Raw genomic sequence first — 23,083 nt, 5'->3', positions numbered from 1 at the left:
TAGTAAATGGTTAATAAAACACACACACATTAGGAATAAAGTATTTTATTGAAATAAAGACACAGGGTGTTGTAATAGTTTATTATACTCTCAATCCAATTGAAGACCCTTGTCACCTGAAACAAAGTTAAAATAAAAAATCAACAATATCCCATACCTTCTGTCGTTAAGTCTGGTCCCACGCTGTAAATCCATCTGAAGGGGTTAAATAATATTACAAGCAGAAGCCTGCTAATGCAGCCGCCCCTGCCTGTAAAAACTGGGGAATGAATGGAAAGCAGGGGAACGTAGCTACCTTGACTTGCGGTGCTGCGCCCCCTGCTGGCATAACCTCAGATGAACTCAAGTGTGGGAATTTTTCTGAATATTTTCTCACGCTCGAGTTAATCTGAGGCCGGTTTCACATGTCAGTGGCTCAATTACGTGAGGTGTGTTGTGAATTCTGTGGTCAAGCTCCCTCCTGTGGTCATGAGTGGTACTTCGGCTGGTTCTGTCTATGAGCTTCCTCTGGTGGATGTGAGTGGGGCTGTGGCTTCTGAGTTTCCTTCCTCAGGTGATGAGGTTAAGTCGTTAGCTGCTGCTCTATTTAACTCCACCTAGTTCTTTGTTCCTGACGTCCAATCAATGTTCCAGTATTGGTCTTGCTTTCTCCTGGATCGTTCTTGTGGCCTGTCTGCCCTGCATAAGCTAAGTTCTGCTTGTGTTATTTTTGTTTGCTATATTTTCTGTCCAGCTTGCTATATTGGTTTGTCTTGCTGGCTGGAAGCTCTGGGACGCAGAGGAAGCACCTCCGTACCGTTAGTCGGTGCGGAGGGTCTTTTTGCGCCCTCTGCGTGGTTGTTTGTAGGTTTTTGTGCTGACCGCAAAGCTATCTTTCCTGTCCTCGGTCTATTTAGTAAGTCGGGCCTCACTTTGCTAAAATCTATTTCATCTCTGTGTTTGTGTTTTCATCTTTGCTCACAGTCATTATATGTGGGGGGCTGCCTTTTCCTTTGGGGAAATTTCTCTGAGGCAAGGTAGGCTTATTTTTCTATCTTTAGGGCTAGCTAGTTTCTCAGGCTGTGCCCGAGGCGCCTAGGTCTGGTCAGGAGCGCTCCACGGCTACCTCTAGTGTGGTATGATAGGATTAGGGATTGCGGTCAGCAGAGTTCCCACGTCTCAGAGCTCGTCCTATGTTATTAGCAACTATCAGGTCATTTTCTGTGCTCGTAACCACCAGGTCCATTGTGGTTCTGAATCACCTGTTCATAACAGAGGTGACAGTTTCCTCACATACCGGAGATACTGACTCACGTAGACACATTAAAATCAATGTGTCTCTGCACATAGTAACATAGTAAGGCCGAAAAAAGACATTTGTCCATCCAGTTCAGCCTATATTCCATCATAATAAATCCCCAGATCTACGTCCTTCTACAGAACCTAATAATTGTATGATACAATATTGTTCTGCTCCAGGAAGACATCCAGGCCTCTCTTGAACCCCTCGACTGAGTTCGCCATCACCACCTCCTCAGGCAAGCAATTCCAGATTCTCACTGCCCTAACAGTAAAGAATCCTCTTCTATGTTGGTGGAAAAACCTTCTCTCCTCCAGACGCAAAGAACGCCCCCTTGTGCCCGTCACCTTCCTTGGTATAAACAGATCCTCAGCGAGATATTTGTATTGTCCCCTTATATACTTATACATGGTTATTAGATCACCCCTCAGAATTTTTTCTAGACTAAATAATCCTAATTTCGCTAATCTATCTGGGTATTGTAGTTCTCCCATCCCCTTTATTAATTTTGTTGCCCTCCTTTGTACTCTCTCTAGTTCCATTATATCCTTCCTGAGCACCGGTGCCCAAAACTGGACACAGTACTCCATGTGCGGTCTAACTAGGGATTTGTACAGAGGCAGTATAATGCTCTCATCATGTGTATCCAGACCTCTTTTAATGCACCCCATGATCCTGTTTGCCTTGGCAGCTGCTGCCTGGCACTGGCTGCTCCAGGTAAGTTTATCATTAACTAGGATCCCCAAGTCCTTCTCCCTGTCAGATTTAACCAGTGGTTTCCCGTTCAGTGTGTAATGGTGATATTGATTCCTTCTTCCCATGTGTATAACCTTACATTTATCATTGTTAAACCTCATCTGCCACCTTTCAGCCCAAGTTTCCAACTTATCCAGATCCATCTGTAGCAGAATACTATCTTCTCTTGTATTAACTGCTTTACATAGTTTTGTATCATCTGCAAATATCGATATTTTACTGTGTAAACCTTCTACCAGATCATTAATGAATATGTTGAAGAGAACAGGTCCCAATACTGACCCCTGCGGTACCCCACTGGTCACTGCGACCCACTTAGAGACTATACCATTTATAACCACCCTCTGCTTTCTATCACTAAGCCAGTTACTAACCCATTTACACACATTTTCCCCCAGACCAAGCATTCTCATTTTGTGTACCAACCTCTTGTGCGGCACGGTATCAAACGCTTTGGAAAAATCGAGATATACCACGTCCAATGACTCACCGTGGTCCAGCCTATAGCTTACCTCTTCATAAAAACTGATTAGATTGATTTGACAGGAGCGATTTCTCATAAACCCATGCTGATATGGAGTTAAACAGTTATTCTCATTGAGATAATCCAGAATAACATCCCTCAGAAACCCTTCAAATATTTTACCAACAATAGAGGTTAGACTTACTGGTCTATAATTTCCAGGTTCACTTTTAGAGCCCTTTTTGAATATTGGCACCACATTTGCTATGCGCCAGTCCTGCGGAACAAACCCCGTCGCTACAGAGTCCCTAAAAATAAGAAATAATGGTTTATCTATTACATTACTTAGTTCTCTTAAGGTACCTTCACACATAACGATATCGTTAACGATATCGTTGCTATTTGTGACGTAGCAACGATATCGTTAATAAAATCGTTATGTGTGACAGCGACCAACGATCAGGCCCCTGCTGGGAGATCGTTGGTCGCTGAACAAAGTCCAGAACTTTATTTCGTCGCTGGATCTCCCGTGGACATCGCTGGATCGGCGTGTGTGACACCGATCCAGCGATGTCTTCACTGGTAACCAGGGTAAACATCGGGTAACTAAGCGCAGGGCCGCGCTTAGTAACCCGATGTTTACCCTGGTTACCATGCTAAAAGTAAAAAAAAACAAACAGTACATACTTACCTACCGCTGTCTGTGCTCCAGCGCTGCGCTCTGCACTCCTCCTGTACTGTCTGTGAGCCGGAAAGCAGAACGGTGACGTCACCGCTCTGCTTTCCGGCTCCCAGACAGTACAGGAGGAGAGCAGAGAAGCAGAGCACAGCGCTGGAGGACAGACAGCGGTAGGTAAGTATGTACTGTTTGTTTTTTTTTACTTTTAGCATGGTAACCAGGGTAAACATCGGGTTACTAAGCGCGGCCCTGCGCTTAGTTACCCGATGTTTACCCTGGTTACCGGCATCGTTGGTCGCTGGAGAGCGGTCTGTGTGACAGCTCTCCAGCGACCAAACAGCGACGCTGCAGCGATCCGGATCGTTGTCGGTATCGCTGCAGCGTCGCTTAATGTGAAGGGGCCTTTAGTACTCGTGGGTGTATGCCATCCGGACCCGGAGATTTATCTATTTTAATCTTATTTAGCCGGTTTCGCACCTCTTCTTAGATTGGTGACCCTTAATATAGGGTTTTCATTGTTTCTTGGGATTTCACCTAGCATTTCAGTTTCCACCGTGAATACCGTGGAGAAGAAGGTGTTTAATATGTTAGCTTTTTCCTCGTCATCTACAACCATTCTTTCCTCACTATTTTTTAAGGGGTCTACATTTTCAGTTTTTATTCTTTTACTATTGATATAGTTGAAGAACAGTTTGGGATTAGTGTGACGGGGTGTACGGCAGAGCAAGAAGGGACAACAGGCCGAGGGATGATTCAACAGATTTATTATCAAGAACGCTGGAACAACACATGCAGGTAGATCTACAGAGTCCACAATTAGTCCAACGGAACAGGTTTGGGGGCACCTCCCGATAATCCTTGTGCTAGCTAACAAAGCAATAGTCCACACGAGTCCAAGGGATCCCAAAACAATCCCACGAACGACGAGATATGTCCTCAGCTCAAGTCTCGCCCCATTCGCTTCCGCAGTCACAGATGGACATGGGGTCTTGCCTCAGCTAAGAATCTCCACTCCTCCTTCAAGGATCAACTCACATCTGATCTCAAAATAAGAATGGATTGTCTGAGCTCCTGGGATCCGCCCATGAAGGGGGGTAGGGGTCACACCTTCTATTCAATGGTCGGGTCCACCAGAAGATTCTAGACTGGTGGGCTCCAAGTAGTCTATGTAGTATGTACATTTGACTAGCCACCTGCTGTGAGGAAGAATGGCTATTCTTTCACTAGTGGTATTGACAAAGCTTAATTACATTATAGCTTAGGGCTGCAAGTATTGGGGGAAGGAGACATTGTTACAGGTGAACTCCCAGCACAAGAAAATACATAAATTACAGCTAATAGAAACCAGAGAACAGTTACATACATCAAATGGCATATTATTCAAATACAGGACAGGGCAAAAGTACATATCATGACAATTAGTTTTACTCTCCTTAGCAATGTGCTTCTCTGTTTCCTTTTTGGCAGCTTTAATTAGTTTTTTAGATAAAGTATTTTTCTCCCTATAGTTTTTTAGAGCTTCAATGGTGCCATCCTGCTTTAGTAGTGCAAATGCTTTCTTTTTACTGTTAATTGCCTGTCTTACTTCTTTGTTTAGCCAGATTGGGTTTTTCCTATTTCTAGTCCTTTTATTCCCACAAGGTATAAACCGCTTACACTGCCTATTTAGGATGTTCTTAAACATTTTCCATTTATTATCTGTATTCTTATTTCTGAGGATATTGTCCCAGTCTACCAGATTAAGGGCATCTCTAAGGCTACGTTCACATTAGCGTTGTTTCGTGCTGCGTCGGCGACGCAACACACAACGCACGCAAAAACGCATGCAAAACGCAGCAAAACGCTGTGTTTTGTGACGCATGCATTCATTTTTATAGAGCAAAAAAAGATGCAACAAGCAGCGTCCTCTGCGCCCTGACGCTTGCGCCCAAAAAACGCATGCGTCGCAAAACGCATGTCCATGCGCCCCCCATGTTAAATATAGGGGCGCATGGCGCATGCGTCGCCGCGGTTGCGCCCGACGCACCGCAAATGTGAATGTAGCCTAAGCTGGTCAAACTTTGCCTTCCTAAAGCTCAGTGTTTTTGTGACTCCCTGACAAGTCCCCCTAGTGAAAGACAGGTGAAACTGTACAATATTGTGGTCGCTATTTCCTAGATGCCCGACCACCTGCAGATTTGTTATTCTGTCAGGTCTATTAGATAGTATTAGGTCTAAAAGTGCTGCTCCTCTGGTTGGATTCTGCACCAATTGTGAAAGATAATTTTTCTTGGTTATTAGCAGAAACCTGTTGCCTTTATGGGTTTCACAGGTTTCTGTTTCCCAGTTAATATCCGGGTAGTTAAAGTCCCCCATAACCAGGACCTCATTATGGGTTGCAGCTTCATCTATCTGCTTTAGAAGTAGACTTTCCATGGTTTCTGTTATATTTGGGGGTTTGTAACAGACCCCAATGAGAATTTTGTTACCATTTTTCCCTCCATGAATTTCGACCCATATGGACTCGACATCCTCATTCCCTTCGCTAATATCCTCCCTTAAAGTGGACTTTAGACAAGACTTTACATAGAGACAAACCCCTCCTCCTCTCTGATTTTTACGATCCTTTCTAAACAGACTGTAACCCTGTAAGTTAACTGCCCAGTCATAGCTTTCATCTAACCATGTCTCAGTTATTCCCACTATGTCAAAGTTACCTGTAGATATTTCTGCTTCTAGTTCTTCCATCTTGTTTGTCAGGCTTCTGGCGTTTGCGAGCATGCAGTTTAGAGGATTTTGTTTTGTTCCAATCTCCTCGCTGTGGATTGTTTTAGAAATGTTCTTACCTCCCTTCTGAGTATGTTTTCCTGGGTCTTCTTTGTTTGAGTCTAATGTTTTTCTTCCCGTCCCCTCATGTCAGCGTGTTTTCACGGACCATGTGTCAGTTTGAAAAACACGGAGACATGTCGGTGTTCGTGGGAGCGCACATATTACACGGACCCATTAAATTCAATGGGTCCGTGTAAAACACGTACCGCACACGGATGCTGTCCGTGTGCAGTCCGTGTGCCGTGCAGGAGACAGTGCTACAGTAAGCGCTGTCCCCCAGCGTGGTGCTGAAGCCGCCATTCATTTCTTCTCTCCAGCAGCGTTCGCTGGAGAGAAGATATGAAAAATCTTTTTTTTTTGGTGTCTAAAAAAAAGATCACTGTCCCCAACCCCCTCCCACCCCCTGTGCGCCCGCCCTCCCCCGCTGTTAATAAAATACTTACCCGGCTCCCTCGCTGCTTCCTCTCCTCGCTGCAGCTTCTCCTGTATGAGCGGCCATGTGGTGCCGCCCATTACAGTGATGAATATGCGGCTCCACCTCCCATAGGGGTGGAGCCGCATATTCATCACTGTAATGAGCAGTACCACGTGACCGCTCATACAGGAGAAGCTGCGGCGCGGAGAGGAAGCAGCGAGGCAGCCGGGTAAGTATTTTATTAACAGTGGGGGCGCACAGGGGGTGGGAGGGGGTTGGGGACAGGGATCTTTTTTGTAAACACCAAAAAAAAAGATTTTTCATATCTTCTCTCCAGCGAACGCTGCTGGAGAGAAGAAATGAATGGCGGCTTCAGCACCAAATGCAGGGGACAGCGCTTAGGCTACGTTCACATTTGCGTTGTGCGCTGCTGCGTCGGCGACGCAACGCACAACGCAAATAAAAACGCACCAAAACGCACGCAAAAACGCTGCGTTTTGCGACGCATGCGTCGTTTTTTGCCAAAATTTGGACGCAAGAAAAATGCAACTTGTTGCGTTTTCTGCGCCCGACGCTTGCAGCAAAAAAACCGCATGCGTCGCACAACGCAGCACAACGCATGTCCATGCGTCCCCCATGTTAAATATAGGGGCGCATGACGCATGCGTCGCCGCTGCGTCGCCCGACGCTAATGTGTAATGCAAAACGCTAATGTGAACGTAGCCTTAACTCTAGCACTGTCTCCTGCACGGTGCGTGTGGTACCCAGTCGGCACACAGGCGGCACACGGATGCCGCACGTGTGCCACACTGATGTGCCACGTGAGCACACGGACACGGATAATTCCGGTACCGATTTTTCCGGTACCGGAATTATCTGGACGTGTGGGACAGGCCTGAGGTTGAACTCGATGCTTCAATCCAAAAGACAGAGTCAGCCAGTCTATTGCTAATATACATGTAGATCTCCTGAAAGGACAGGAAGTATAAGCCTAGAATGTGAAAATTGTACGATTTCAATTTTTTTTTTAAATACAGATCATGATATGAAAAAAAAAAACTTTACTGAAAATGTAAAAAAAAATAGGTTTATCATAAAACCTGATTTCAACAGTACATTATTTTCTGATGACTTATTCCCTTTTAGTAATGGAAAAAATAGCAACTTTATCCCCTTTCTGACCTTGGCTGGGATAGTACGTCCGAGGTCAGAACCGCCCTCTGATGCGGGCTCCAGCGCTGAGCCCACATCAAAGCCAGGACATGTCAGCTGGTTTGTACAGCTGACATGTGCCTGACCGCAATAGCTGCGAGTGGAATCGCGATCCACCCGCCGCTATTAACTAGTTAAATGCCGCTGTCAAATGCTGAAAGCGGCATTTAACTACCGCTTCCGGCCACGCGGCCGGAAATGCGCACATTGCCGACCCCCGTCACATGATTGGGGGTCAGCGATGCGTCGGCATATTAGCCAGCGGTCTCCTTGAGGCCTCTATGGTTGCTGATGCCGGCTTGCTGTGAGCAAGCCTGTAATTCAGCTACATTGGAGCAATCTGATGATCGCTGCTATGTAGCAGAGCCGATCAGGCTATGCCAGCTTCTAGCCTCCCATGGAGACTATTGAAGCATGGCAAAAGTAAAAAAAATGTTTAGAAAAATAGGAAATAAATAAAAAAATATATAAAAGCTTAAATCACCCCCCTTTCGCCCCATTCAAAATAAAACAATAAAAATAAAATCAAACATACACATATTTGGTATCGCCGTGTTCAGAATCGGCAATTTATCAATTAAAAAAAGGATTAACCTGATCGCTAAACGGCGTAGCGAGAAAAAAAAATTGAAACGCCCGAATTACGTTTTTTTTGTCGCCGTGACATTGCATTAAAATGAAATAACGGGCGATCAAAAGAACGTATCTGCACCAAAATGGTATTATTAAAAACATCAGCTCGGCACGCAGAAAATAAGTCTTCACCTGACCCGAGATCATGAAAAATGGAGACGCTACGGGTATTGGAAAATGGCACAATTTTTTTTTTAGCAAAGTTTGGAATTTTTTTTCACCACTTAGATAAAAAATAACCTAGACATGTTTGGTGTCTATAAACTCGTAATGACCTGGACAATCACAATGGCAGGTCAGTTTTAGCATTTATTGAACCTAGCAAAAAAGCCAATAAAAAACCCACATGAGATTGCACTTTTGTTTTGCATCTTCACCGCACTTTGAATTTTTTCCCCCTTTTCTAGTACATGATATGTAAAACCAATGATGTTGTTCAAAAGTACAACTCGTCCCACAAAAAATAAGCCCTCACATGGCCATATTGATGGAAAAATAAAAAAAGTTATGACTGTGGGAAGGAGGGGAGCGAAAAGCGAACACGGAAAAACGGAAAATCCCAAGGTCATGAAGAGGTTAACAAAGCCTTATTCTCCAAATTTAAGCACAGCTAATAATATTGTTCTAATGAGAAAATGTTGAGGGGGGGGGGGGGGAAATGAAGGGGGAATGTGTCATTTAGAGACCTCTATCACCTGTCCCTAGCAGATCCAGCCTCCTGACACTGTCTGGGATATTATTTATGCACTGTATGGGACCAACAAACAGGAAATCCCTGCATATGTTGTGGCTGTTGAACAGCAGCGAGACATGCAGCCGCAGGGACTTAACCATATTTTTCAAGCACGGCGAAGACACTTGGCTAGCACTCGAGCATGCTCAGATAACACCTCATCCGAGAACGTTCTCTCACCATTAGTGTCTCACAGTCCCAAAAATACTGTAAATGCAAACGCTGATTTTTCAGTAAAGGAGGAACGGACCAGCCATGTAAAGGTATTGCTGGACTTGTCTTTGATGCATGCATATATAAATAGTTTTTGGGGGGTGACATCCTGCTGACAGATTCCCTTGTTAATGTGGTGCTGGGAGTTGTGGTGCTGCCGCCAGTCTTATAGCACCATTAGAATGTGTAGTTGTGGCTGGTATAAATAGGCTATAAGTAAAATAAAGTTTGTCCCCTTTACCCCTGGATAGCAGATTTGTTTTATTCAGAGGTGTAGTGCACTTTAAGAACATCAAGAGCTGCTAATTCAGAATGAAAATCCAATAAATCTGGTCATTCCTGATATTTGGATGTTAAGATGACAGTCATTTACAGCCTCAGTAGGATGAAACACATTTTTGGCAGCAATAAAAAAGGAGGTTTTATGACGAGGAGATGGATTTTGTTTGAATATAGAAAAAAATAAAGGAATTCCTCTTGTCGGCTGTAAAACAAAATACTTTTTACAGGTTTGAAATTGGGAAGTCGGACGTTCCACTCTGAAGAATAATTAGCCGGTCACTGGGAGTTTTGCGGCTCATAATTCTCAGATAACTAATTTTTATAAACTCTGCTTTCAGGAAAGTAACCTGACAATTCAGATTGTTGTTAGCTTGATATTTATTATGATTTACAAGAGCACTTTAGTGGCTGTACGAAAATTTCTGCTTTCAATGTGAAAAATGATTGCATATCTGAAGGGATAAAATGCAAACACTTCCGAGCTAATAGCATCCAATTGTTGCTGTATGGTTCGTATATTTCACGTATCTCCATAAAAAGCATTATAAGAATGCTGATTCAAAGACATTCAGAGAAGACTGTTGTACAGCGAAACATATTGTACAACCATCCCGGCTCGTCTACCCCAGTAATCTCCGCCTGAGGCTAAGCCTATGACAACAAGCTATCACTGCTGCAATGTGTGGATTTTAAGAGTTAGGCCGGGATCACACACAGCGAGATACGGCCGAGTCTCGCAGGTTAAAACCAAGCTCTGGCACCGGCACTCCAGAGCGGAGCGTGCGGCCACATAGCAACACAAGGAGCCGCACGCTCTGCTCCGGAGTGCCGGCGCCAGAGCTTGTTTTTAACCTGCGAGACTCGGCCGTATCTCGTTGTAGTGTGACTCCGGCCGTAGAGGAAGCTCAAGACAACAAGCCACAGGGTTAATTACGGCGACCACCTTGTAAGGACCAATGAACCTAGGACCTAATTTCCAGGATGGAATTTTCAGTTTAATATTTCTCGTAGACAGTCATACTAAATCATTCCCATCCAGGTCCGGACCCGACAACTGTTTTTTATCAGCCTTGCGTTTGTATCTGTCCCCCTTGATCTTTAAGTTGTTCTGAACCCCTTGCCATACAGATGAGAATGATGAAGAGACTCTTTCCTCCCAAGGAACCCCTGAAGACCCTTCTCACTGAAGATATAGAATTGAGGAAGCCGCATGCACCAAACAATGGTGACTTACTAGTGGACTCACTGTGATGATTGTATAAGGCAAACTCAGCTAATGGTAGAAAAGATGACCAATCTCCCTGGTTATCTGACACAAAATACCTGAGGTAAGTCTCCAGACTTTGGTTTAGACGGTTAATCTGACCATTAGTTTGAGAATGATATGCTGAAGAAAAGGATAGATGCATCCCTAAGCAAGAACAAAATGCCCTCCAGAATTTAGCTACAAAATAGGTCCCCCAATCTGACATCACATTGGAGGGAACCCCATGAAGCTTCACGATCTAATTGACAAACACCTGAGCCAGGGTCTTAGTATTAGGGAGAGCAGGTAAAGCAATGAAGAGTGGCATTTTACTACACCTATCCACCAAACGTAAGATAACAGGCTTACAAGTAGAGGAAGGAAGATCTGTAATTAAATCCATGGATAAATGTGTCCATTGCCGATCGGGAATGGTTAATGGCAGAAGAGCCTCAGACAGACCAGTATGCTGGGTCCTAGAAAATGCATAGACATTACAGGAAGACACAAAGTCGACTACATCCCGATGCAACCTTGGCCACCAAAAACTACAAGAAAGGAGGTCCAAGGTTGCATTACTACCTGTATGACCAGCGAAAACCAAACTATGATGTGCCCCATAACCTTTGAGACGCAGATGCAATGTCCCTGAAGGACAAGCAGGAGCGTCCCTCTGAGCCTTCAAAACTTCTAGCTCCAGCTCAGAACACACGGCAGAGATGACCACCCTTTCCTGTAAGGTAGGGACAGAGTCATCCAAACAACCACCCCTAGCAAAACTTTGAGACAAAGCTTTAGCTTTGACGTTCTTAATCCCAGGAGGGTGACAATAAAATTAAACCTGGTAAAAAACAAACACCATTTAGCTTGTCTAGGATGAAAGAAGTTGTCCACTACTTGGACAACTACTTCTTATACCCCTCGCTTGGCCCGGATAACATAATAACATAATAAAGCTTATACTAACCTCCTGTGCGGGCCACAGGTGTCGGCACTTGCTCTCCCCAGGGCTCTCGTGTGGTGTGACGTGATGCTAGCAACCAATCAGTGGTGGCATCACTATTCCGTATTCGGACATTTTGAGCAGGAAGAGGAAGCTGGGGATCAGTTGCAGCCTGGATTCCCTCTTCATGTTCAAAATGTCCGAAGGCAGGGATAGTGACGCCAGCACTGATTGAACGCAGGCATCACGCATCACAGCACCGCACCGGAGCCTCGGGGAGAGCGAGTGCTGACACTGCGGGAACCATTCCAGCACGGGAGGTGAGTATAGGCTTCATGTTATCGAGACCAAACATTTCGATCAAGAATTGGTTGTCCTAGTAGTGGACAACTCCTTTAAAATGTTTAGCTGATTCGAGGAACAACATATTTTTATGACCAGTAAAGATAACGACAGGGTGGTCTTCCCCCTCCAAAAAGGGACACCACTGTTCAAATGCGAACTTTATGGCAAAAAGATCTCTATTGCCTACAGCAGACGATTGTTTTTTAGAGAAAAATGCACATTGATGCCCTTTGCTAGGAGATGACCCTTGAGACAACACAGCCCCGACCTTCACCTCAGATGCATCAACCTCAAAGGTAAATAGTTGGGAAAATTTGGTTGACTGAATACAGGAGCAGTGGAAAAGCATTTCTTCAAAGAAGAAAATGCGTGACGGGCGCAGTTGGACCACCTGAAGAAGTCCAGACCTTTCTTTGTCATGTCAGTGAGTGATTTAATAACACTGGTCTACAAAAAAAAAATTCTAGCATGGACTTTAAGAACAGTTTTAGACTAATTTGAGGGTGCTGAATTCAAATCTGATCTTATAATTTCTCTATCACATCACGTTTTTGTGCTATAGGTATATAGCCCATTTTCATGAATTCCATGATAAATATAAGAAGTGTATGAAACGTGCCAGTTTATACGGTTCACTAAGGTAAATTTTGTTTTCACTTAGTCTCCCAATAAATGTGAGAATATCTTTGTTTTCTTTGAATATTTATAATTCCCATTTGTTATGATAACACCCTTGTTTTCTGTGCTACTGGGACAGTAGAGCTACAGCAGAGCATTGGGTGAAAACTGAATGGCCTCAGCGACAGAGTTTGGCATCTGGCGATAAGAATGTCATCCATGATCCTCTAGTGGATAGGAAAGACATTGTCTTTCCTCCCTTACACATAAAACTTGGATTGATGAAGCAGTTCATCAAAGCTCTCAATCACAGTGGAGAATGCTTTAACTATATATGTTCAACTTTTCCTGGTCTTAGTGAAGAGAAGAAAAAGGCTGGAATATTTGATGAACCTCAAATAAGAACACTTATTAGAGACCCAAAGTTTATCACATTAATGAATGAGACAGAAGAAAGAGCTTGGAATGCATTTTGTAATGTGGTGCAGAATTTTCTAGGGAATAAGAAAGCAGACAACTATGAAGAGATTGTGGAAGAGCTACTAATGAGTCTGCAAAATCTTGGATGTAGAATGAGTATCAAGATTCACTATTTAGGCCATGTTCACACAGTGCGTTTTTTTCTGCGGAACCGCAGCGTTTTTGCCGCTGCGGTTCCGCAGCTGTTTTCCATGCAGGGTACAGTGTACTGTACCCTATGGAAAACAGGAACCACTGTGCACATGATGCGGGAATCGGGAAAAAAAGCCGCGCTGAATAGCCGCGGTAAAAAAGAAGTACCATGTCACTTCTTTTTTCGGAGCAGCAGCGGTTCTGCACCCATTGACCTCCATTGTGAGGTCAAACCCGCAGTAAAACCCGCAGATGAAAAAAATATCTGCGGGTTTTACTGCGGTTTGTGGTGCCGAACCGCTGCAGCAGGGAGTGCGGGGAAGCGGGCGGAAGTGCGTGGGCGGAGTGTGGCTGCCCCCCCCGTGCTCCGATCCCGCCCCCCCGTGCTCCAATCGCACCGCCCCGTGCTCCGATGCCCCCCCCAGTGCTCCGATGCCCCCCCGTGCCCTAATCTCCCCACCTTATACTTACCCGGCGTCCCGGTGTCCGTCCGGCCGTCTTCTCCCTGGGCGTCGCCATCTTGCAAAATGGCTGGCGCATGCGCAGTGCGCCCGCCGAATCTGCCGGCCGGCAGATTCGTTCCAAAGTGCATTTTGATCACTGAGATATAACCTATCTCAGTGATCAAAATAAAAAAAAATAGTAAATGACCCCCCCCCTTTGTCACCCCCATAGGTAGGGACAATAAAAAAAATTAAGAATTTTTTTTTTTCCACTAAGGTTAGAATAGGGTTAGGGGTAGGGTTAGGGTTAGGGGTAGGGTTAGGGGTAGGGGTAGGGTTAGGGATAGGGGTAGGGTTAGGGGTAGGGTTAGGGGTAGGGGTAGGGGTAGGGGTAGGGTTAGGGGTAGGGTTAGGGTATTTTCAGCCATTTTAACTGCATAAAAAAAGGATCAAAAAAAGGATCAAAAAAGGACAAAAAAAGGACCAAAAAAAGGACCTGCGTTTTCTGCCAAGAGCTGCAGTTTTTTAAAAAACAGTCCTGAAAAAAAAAGGATAGAAATCAGGAACGTGTGAACATACCCTTACACAGCCATTTGGACTTTTTTCCAGAGAACCTTGGGGATGTGAGTGAGGAACAAGGGGAGCGTTTTCATCAGGACATTAAAACAATGGAAGAACGGTATCAAGGCCGGTGGGACTCACATATGATCGCTGACTATTGCTGGAGCTTAATGAGAGACAACCCAGAAGCTGTACATCACAGATCAGCCAAGAAAAGAAAGTTCAAATAGCTGCCATTTGTCATTCATCTGTGTGCCATATATATGTGCTTTTATATTTTGTAGTTTAATTCTGTAAGTATATTTGATTTGCTGTACATAGACTTTATAATGTTTGTTATTCCTTGATTAAAAATATTCAAAATGTTGTACCGAAAATCATGTGTTTTTATCATAAAACATGAGGAGTAATTTTCATCAAAAATTAAAAATATCTCGAAATCCTGATGCGATAGCCAAAAACGGAGTTCATATTCGTAATCAGCAGCCAAAATGGACTTAAAATATGTTTTAAAACCTTTTGCCAGAAAAATTGCGTTGACCAGTGTAATCAACGAGAAGTTGTTAGCAATCTCCAAAAAGCGTTGCAGTGCTGTCAGATTTTCTGGCAGATTCCATTTCAGAACTGCACGTATTTTATCAGGGTCCATCCGGAAACCTGCTGCAGACATGTGGAAACCCAGGAACTGAATATCTTGTACGGTGAATGCACATTTTTCTAATTTGGCGTACCGTTTATTATCTTTAAAAATTTGTAAAACCTGTCGGATGTGTACCTGATGTGATTTGAGATCAAGTGAGTACAGGTGCTTCTCACAAAATTAGAATATCATCAAACAGTTAAATTATTTCAGTTCTTTGTGATGTGAAATCTCATATTATACAGAGTCATTACGAACAGAGTGATGTATTTCAAGTGCTTATTTCTGATAATGTTGATGATTATGGCTTACAGCCAATGAAAACCCCAAAGTCAGTATCTCAGTAAATTAGAATACTTTATAACACCAGCTTGAATAATTATTTTAAAATCGGAAATGTTGGCCTACTGAAATGTATGTTTAATAAATGCACTCAATACTTGGTCGGGACTCCTTTTGCATCAATTACTGCATCAATGTGGCGTGGCATGGAGGCTATCAGCCTGTGGCACTGCTGACGTGTTATGGAAGCCCAGGTTGCTTTAAAAGCAGCCTTCAGCTCGTCTGCATTGTTGGGTCTGGTGTCTCTCATCTTCCTCTTGTCAATACCCCATAGATTCTCTATGGGGTTAAGGTCAGGTGAGTTTGCTGGTCAATCAAGCACAGTGATACTGTTGTTTGTAAACCAGGTATTGGTACTTTTGACAGTGTGGACAGGTGCCAAGTCCTGCTGGAGAATGAAATTTCCGTCTCCAAAAAGCTTGTCACCAGAGGGAAGCATGAAGTGCTCTAGAATTTCCTTTTAGACGGCTGCTCTGACTTTGGTCTTGATAAAACACAGTGGACCTACACCAGCAGATGACATGGCTCCCAAACCATCACTGATTGTGGAAACTTCACACTAGACCTCAAGCAGTTTGGATTGTGGCCTCTCCACTCTTCTTCCAGACTCTGGGACCTTGATTTCCAAGGTCTAGTGTGAAGCTTCCACTAGGTTTTTGTCCTGATGAAGAGGTCCTGTGTTGACCTCAAAATTCATTGACTTTGGAAATGGGAAAATATTCGTGGAATTCTATTATCAGCAGCGCATCCAGTGACACTTCACCTGGATATGTTCTGTATATTAAAATATCGTCAAGATACACCATTACAAATCTACCCACAAGGTGACGAAAAATATGGTTAACAAAATGTAGGAAAACGTCTGGGGGCATTAGTCAAAGGGCACAACAAGGTTTTCATAGACTCTATTATGGGTTTATGTGATCAACAGCCATTTGGCTTTTTAAGTGTTTTGCTTTTTTTTTTCGTGTACAATAAACATTAATTGTATGTGATAACTTTTTGCATACTACCACCTGTTCTCTGTGGCGGCCGGAACTGCTCAGTTACTGTACACAGCACAGCTCCGTCTATTGTATAGGGCCGTGGCCGGATAATGCACAACCACCTCTTATTGAATTGATGTGTTGTACTCCGTCGCGGCCCCAATACAGTAGACGGAGCTGCGCTGTGCAGCCACATAACTGAGCAGTTCCGGATGCCGCCAGCCCCGAGAACAGCTGAGGATCTGGGTGTCCACCCCCACTGATCAGACATCGATAGCCCATCATTACTAAAAGAGTGGAAAACTCATTTAGGCTTTAAAAAGTTTGAAAAATGCTTATTATTCTACATTTTTGTTGAATTTTAGATCATCGTTTTCTTCTTTGTTTTCTAACTTGAACAAGTACTGATGTTGCGTAGAAATGACTACTAGGGAACTGTCCATGTTGGTGATGTGGAGAATTATTCTACTCAGGGGTTGTCCACCTGTCACCTCCAGCGTCTCCCATTAAGTAAATGTGTCGCTAATGGAAGAACTGGTAAAGATCAGTGCGAGGAAGGTCGCACTCCTCTTGCAGCTGCCATTTGATAATTTGCTTGTGCCAGAAACGTGAGCTACAGTTTTGGTGCAATTTCTGGTGCAGAATGTTACACTCCTCCCCTCTCCTGCAAGTCACGCCTCTTCCACTAAGCCACACCCTTTCCCAGCTAAGCCACGCCTCTCATCAGACAAGGCACAGAAAGTGTTTAAAATACGAGGAGTAACTCATGAAATACAGCTTTTGCCACACATAAATGCAGGATCCTGTCCCATTTAGGTGATAAATCTCTCCCAGTGACTTCTGATCAATAGTTAGATTTGTATTGAACATAAATCCCTAATCTTCGGCCCATTACATACATTACCAGCCTACTTTATACATATTTAAAAGTAGCACAAGTTATGTTACCCCCAAAGTATCTCTGCAGCTCCTCCATATAACTGTATGAAAAGTATGAGGAGATATATAAGTGTGTGCCCACACATTATCTGTGCAGGTCCATATATTAGCCACTATTATGTGAAATATGTAATAAAATACACTATAGTACAATGTTAGCGTCCTGTCCCTTTAAATCTGCACATACTTCTGTCACCATGGTAACGGCATTCATAAACAGCCAATAGGATTGCTCGGTTTGAATTTGAAAAAAAAAAACAATTCTATGTGGTCAGTTTGTTCCATCTCATCTGAGTGTGAAGACAGACAGCAGCGATCAGCGAGAGATTTCAGGTATAACCCTGCTCTCATATAACGGACGGACCCCACATCCCACCACACGCACCCAGAGACCACCACTCACAGGAATGGTCACATTTATCAGGACATACGTCATCATTTCCCCAACACATGAGACGCTGGGACACCAGTGGGGGGCCGGCATCTGTTACATCTCCCATCTGGGTGGATAATGCGACGAGACCCCAATATTTACTCCCAGCTCCTCTCCTACATGGGGAATGGCCCCGATGCACACAGAATGGCCCAAAGTGTAGCAGTGCTAGAACTCTGCATGATATACCATCCTCCATAAACACCACAGAATAAAGGGGTGCTCCCATTGGGACAGGTCATCACTTATCTGAGTCCGACCACTGGGAACCGAACTAATCACCAGAACATGGCACTGTTATCCTGTTAGCACAGAGCAGCAGAGCCCTCGCCCGACCATGGCTCCATTCATTCTCTATGGGGCTACTGGAGAAAGCCGAGTACACCGCTCCTGAAGTCCCCATAGAAAATATATGGAGTGGCGGTCACACATGTGCCCCTCACTCACATCAAATGTGGATAAAAATTCCCTGTTCTGGAGATTTCTGGGAGTCGGACCCCACTGATCTATAAGCCATCACCTAGCCCATGGATAAGGCGACAACTTGTTCCAGCTGATGATTCCCCTGTAATGAAGCTCGTATATAGAACAGTAAATATAATAATAATAATTTTTATTTATATAGCGCCAACATATTCCGCAGCGCTTTACAAATTATAGAGGGGACTTGCACAGACAATAGACATTACAGCATAACAGGAATACAGTTCAAAACAGATACCAGGAGGAGTGAGGGCACTGCTCGCAAGCTTACAGACTATGAGGAAAAGGGGAGACACGAGAGGTGTAAATATCCTACACATTTCCCAATTTTACCTTTCCCCAACAATACCTCCTACTTTATAGCCAATGTTTCTAAGACCAAAGACTTATAAACCAGCTCCCAAACCCCCTGCTGACGGCTCCTGATGTTTTCTAGGATTTGGATCGGTTTCTACAAGTGGAGCTATCAGCGGACACCATGGGGATCGGGCATTCTGCCAGCGCTGGACCAGGTAGGATCCATCAGTCTGTGGGATCTGACCCTTCTCTATGCTGCTGTTATGTGGTTTCTGGGGCTTTAATTTAAACAGACCACCCATCTGTGGGGAGATATTATTTTTTACTTTAATGCAAATTGAAAACTTTGCATAGTTTGTGTCTATAGCCTATGTGCTGTCTATTGCTTGCTGTAGAATTAGTTAACTGAGGATCCATCAGTGAGCTCCTTCTTACAGTCTTAGAATATTAAGAGCTCATGCAGACATCCGAGCACGGACCGCTAATACAAGGACTGGTCGTGGGTCAGGAGAGGTCTGCGTGAGCTTTAAAGGGAGAGTTTTTAGATCTTTTATTGTTTTTTTTCCTGAGAGCCTATTAGCCGATTTATAACCACAGGAACATGAAAGTTGAACATTGAGCCTGTAATGCCAAACCGTGAAAGTTATTTTTTCTTACTCATAACCAAATTTAAAAAATTGATTTTAGCCGTAAATAAATGCTAGAGAAAAACAAAGAGAAATTAAATTACTGCAACTTAATGGGATTAAGTCTCCAGGAATTTTCTCAGTAACTAAAAGCTTAAATACTCAGTGAGGCTGATATGACCAGTGAGAACACGGCCTAACTGTATCCTATAGGGAGAGGAGGACATTATTAACTCCAGCTTCCTGCGGCCCCTCCGGACCACAGATTGCTGTACAGTTGTCTGCATTCTGCACTACATGTAAATGGAAGGAGAAACACACTTGTACTTAGCGGGATGAGGGGCAGCGTGGCGGCGCTATTCTGTCACGTCACTCTTCACTGTACGGCTAGGATTGCTCCTAATACATGGTTGTGTTTTCTTCAGGTTACGTCACATCGGAGGAACAACTGAGAAGACCACCTTACTGTGTGATGCTTCTCCCGTCACCCCTCTTCCAGAAGGAGCGTCTGATGGTGACCAGCCCCATTGCCCAAAGATATGCCATAACTGATGAAGAACAAGCCAGGGAGAAAAGGAAAAGGGAAGAAAGAGACAAGAAACGAAAACTGGGCAACTACCTGGATAAAGAGGAAGAAGAGGAAGAGGAGGAGAAGGTGGCAAAGAAGATTAAACTGGGCAACTACCTGGATAAAGAGGAAGAAGAGGAAGAGGAGGAGAAGGTGGCAAAGAAGATTAAACTGGGCAACTACCTGGATGAAGAGGAAGAAGAGGAGAAGGTGACAAAGAAGATTAAACTGGGCATCACGGAAAATGAATTAAGACGCAAGACCCTCAAAGAACTGTGTGCCTGGCTGGATGAAGAGGAGGAAGAAGAGGAAAACGAGGAAGAAAAGAAGAAAAAAGAGGAGAAAGCAGAGAAGATGAAACTCAACATAAGGATCCCTACAAGCAGCACATGAAGCAGGACCAGGCCGACATCAGCCATTACATCAGCCGGTATATGAGAGGAAAGAGGAACATCATGTGGACCATCCTGCTGGAACCTCTCTGCCGATAACTTCACATACGGCAATACCGGCAGGTAAGTATAAAACCACCGGGAATAATAAGAGCAGGATACTAGTAATATAGCGGTAGTATATCAGTGTAATAAGAGTAATAATATTAGTGATAATAGTAAGAAAGTAATAAAAATAGTAATAATATAACAGTAGTAATAGTAGTAGGTAGAATAGCAGTGTGATCCGGGGTTCTCGGACTGATCGCCTTTTCTCGGGGTCAAGAAGGAATTTTCCCCCTGAGACACAAATTGGCTGAAGGTGTCCAGGGGTTTTCGCCTTCTTCTGGATCAACACTGTAGGCATAGGGTAGTATAAGTAGTGATAGGAAAGAATAATACTGTAATAAGATAGCAGGATATTAATAGTAACAATATAAAATGGTTATATTTAGAAAAAGAATAAAAAACAAAAAAAATAATTCTAGAAAAGTTAGGATAGGAATGTAATAAAATAGCAGAACATTAATAATAGTATAAAATCTATAAAAATAACACAACCTTAAATCTAAATATTAATACCTATAGTCGTTAGTTACGCATTAGTAGTGCAAGAATTAATTAGATAGCTAGTAATAATGTAATTAGGTTTGATCCAGGGTTCTAGGACTGATCGCCTTTTCTCAGGGTCAAGAAGGAATTTTTCCCCTGAGACACAAATTGGCTGAAGGTGTCCAGGGGTTTTTGCCTTCTTCTGGATCAACACTGTAGGCATAGGGTAGTATTAGTAGTGATAGGAAAGAATAATACTGTAATAAGATAGCAGAATATTAATTTAATTTAAAAATAATTATAGAAGTAGTTCAATTATTTTAAGTACCGTAGTTATAGAAAAGTTAGATTAGTAATGTAATAAAATAGCAGTACATAGGACATAGATATAAAATCACTAAAATCAACAAAAACCTAAAATAAAATATTAATAAGATAATAAGATAAATAGTAAATAAGATAACTAGTAATAACATTATTAGGATTGATCCAGGGTTCTAGGACTGATCGCCTTTTCTCGGGGTCAAGAAGGAATTTTTCCCCTGTGGCACAAATTGGCTGAAGGTGTCCAGGGGTTTTTGCCTTCTTCTGGATCAAAAAAACCCATTAAGCATTATTTATTAGGATTTTATCAGTACCACTATTAGAATAAGAAGGGTAATATTTTTAACTACAGGTGTAAATTTCTAAATATAATGGTGCAGTAATAAAAAAAATGTTAGAAATTTTAAGAGATTGGTGAGGCCTAGTCCCAGTTAGTAAGATAGTGTTAAGTTAGTGTAGGGACCCATCTGAAGAGGTCGCCTTGACGTTGGCAGATGGGCTCGCACATATTGATCTCTATGTGCGCTAAGAACCTCATATTTATAGTGTTGGAAATAAGTATTTGATACTCTGCTAATTTTGCAAGTTTTCTTACCTAAAAAGATTGGAGAGGTCTGTAATTTTTTAAATAGGTACACTTCAACTGTGAGAGACAGAATCTTGGAAAAGCAAAAAATCTAATTGTTTGATTTTTACATAACATTGAGTTTCAGCTGCCTCCAAAGATTTTTTTATCGGGTTCAGGTCTGGTGACTGGCCAGGCCACTCCAGGACCTTCAAATGTTTCTCACGGAGCCACTCCTTTTAATCCATGATGGTGTAGTGTGTTACTAACGGTAATGCTTCAGACTAAGGTCCCAGCTCTTTTCAGTCTCCTGACCTGAATATCATTGAGCCACTCTGGGGAGATCTCAAGCGCACAGTTCATGATAGACAGTCCAGGAATTTACAGGAACTGGAGACTTTTTGACAAAGACAGTGGGCAGCTTTACCATCTGAGAAAATAAAGAACCTGATCCACAACTACCACAAAAGACTTTAAGCTGTCATTGATGTTAAAGGGGGCAATACATGGTAATAAGAAATGGGGTATGTAAACATTTGATCAGGATCATTTGGATGTTTTGGGTTGTCATTATGATTTAAAAAGAGAAAACACAGTAGTTTGACAAGAAATGGCTTCACCCAACCACTAACCATGAAAGGAGAAAACGTTTTGGTGTTATCATTCATAGTCTCTGCAAAAAGGCCAAGAAAGCAAAACTTACAGTGCCTACAAGTAGTATTCAACCCCCTGCAGATTTAGCAGGTTTAATAAGATGCAAATAAGTTAGAGCCTTCAAACTTCAAACAAGAGCAGGATTTATTAACAGATGCATAAATCTTACAAACCAAAAAGTTTTGTTGCTCAGTTAAATTTTTATAAATTTTAAACATAAAAGTGTGGGTCAATTATTATTCAACCCCTAGGTTTAATATTTTGTGGAATAACCTTTGTTTGCAATTACAGCTACTAATCGTCTTTTATAAGACCTGATCAGGCCGGTACAGGTCTCTGGAGTTATCTTGGCCCACTCCTCCATGCAGATCTTCTCCAAGTTATCTAGGTTCTTTGGGTGTCTCATGTGGACTTTAATCTTGAGCTCCTTCCACAAGTTTTCAATTGGGTTAAGGTCAGGAGACTGACTAGGCCACTGCAACACCTTGATTTTTTGCCTCTTGAACCAGGCCTTGATTTTCTTGGCTGTGTGCTTTGGGTCGTTGTCTTGTTGGAAGATGAAATGACGACCCATCTTAAGATCCTTGATGGAGGAGCGGAGGTTCTTGGCCAAAATCTCCAGGTAGGCCATGCTATCCATGTTCCCATGGATGCGGACCAGATGGCCAGGCCCCTTGGCTGAGAAACAGCCCCACAGCATGATGCTGCCACCACCATGCTTGACTGTAGGGATGGTATTCTTGGGGTCGTATGCAGTGCCATCCAGTCTCCAAACGTCACGTGTGTGGTTGGCACCAAAGATCTCGATCTTGGTCTCATCAGACCAGAGAACCTTGAACCAGTCAGTCTCAGAGTCCTCCAAGTGATCATGAGCAAACTGTAGACGAGCCTTGACATGACGCTTTGAAAGTAAAGGTACCTTACGGGCTCGTCTGGAACGGAGACCATTGCGGTGGAGTACGTTACTTATGGTATTGACTGAAACCAATGTCCCCACTGCCA

At 43.3% G+C, this 23,083-nt stretch overlaps 1 protein-coding gene across 1 annotated transcript in view; it reads left to right on the top strand.

Moving 5' to 3' along the window:
- Nucleotides 1–21,323, top strand: part of LOC138656967 (uncharacterized) — an 86,535-nt gene extending 65,212 nt beyond the window's left edge. The window contains exons 2-3 of the mRNA XM_069744376.1: nt 18,501–18,576; nt 19,413–21,323. Coding sequence (XP_069600477.1) covers nt 18,543–18,576; nt 19,413–19,948 — 570 coding nt within the window. The 5' untranslated portion in view covers nt 18,501–18,542 and the 3' untranslated portion in view covers nt 19,949–21,323. The remainder of the gene's footprint in view (nt 1–18,500; nt 18,577–19,412) is intronic.
- The last annotated feature ends 1,760 nt before the right edge of the window (nt 21,324–23,083 follow it).

This window comes from Ranitomeya imitator, chromosome 1, assembly GCF_032444005.1.
Source record: "Ranitomeya imitator isolate aRanImi1 chromosome 1, aRanImi1.pri, whole genome shotgun sequence".
NCBI classification, from domain to species: domain Eukaryota; kingdom Metazoa; phylum Chordata; class Amphibia; order Anura; family Dendrobatidae; genus Ranitomeya; species Ranitomeya imitator.
The sequence above is the reverse complement of the archived record's forward strand: the minus strand, read 5'-3'. Positions and strand labels throughout refer to the sequence as shown.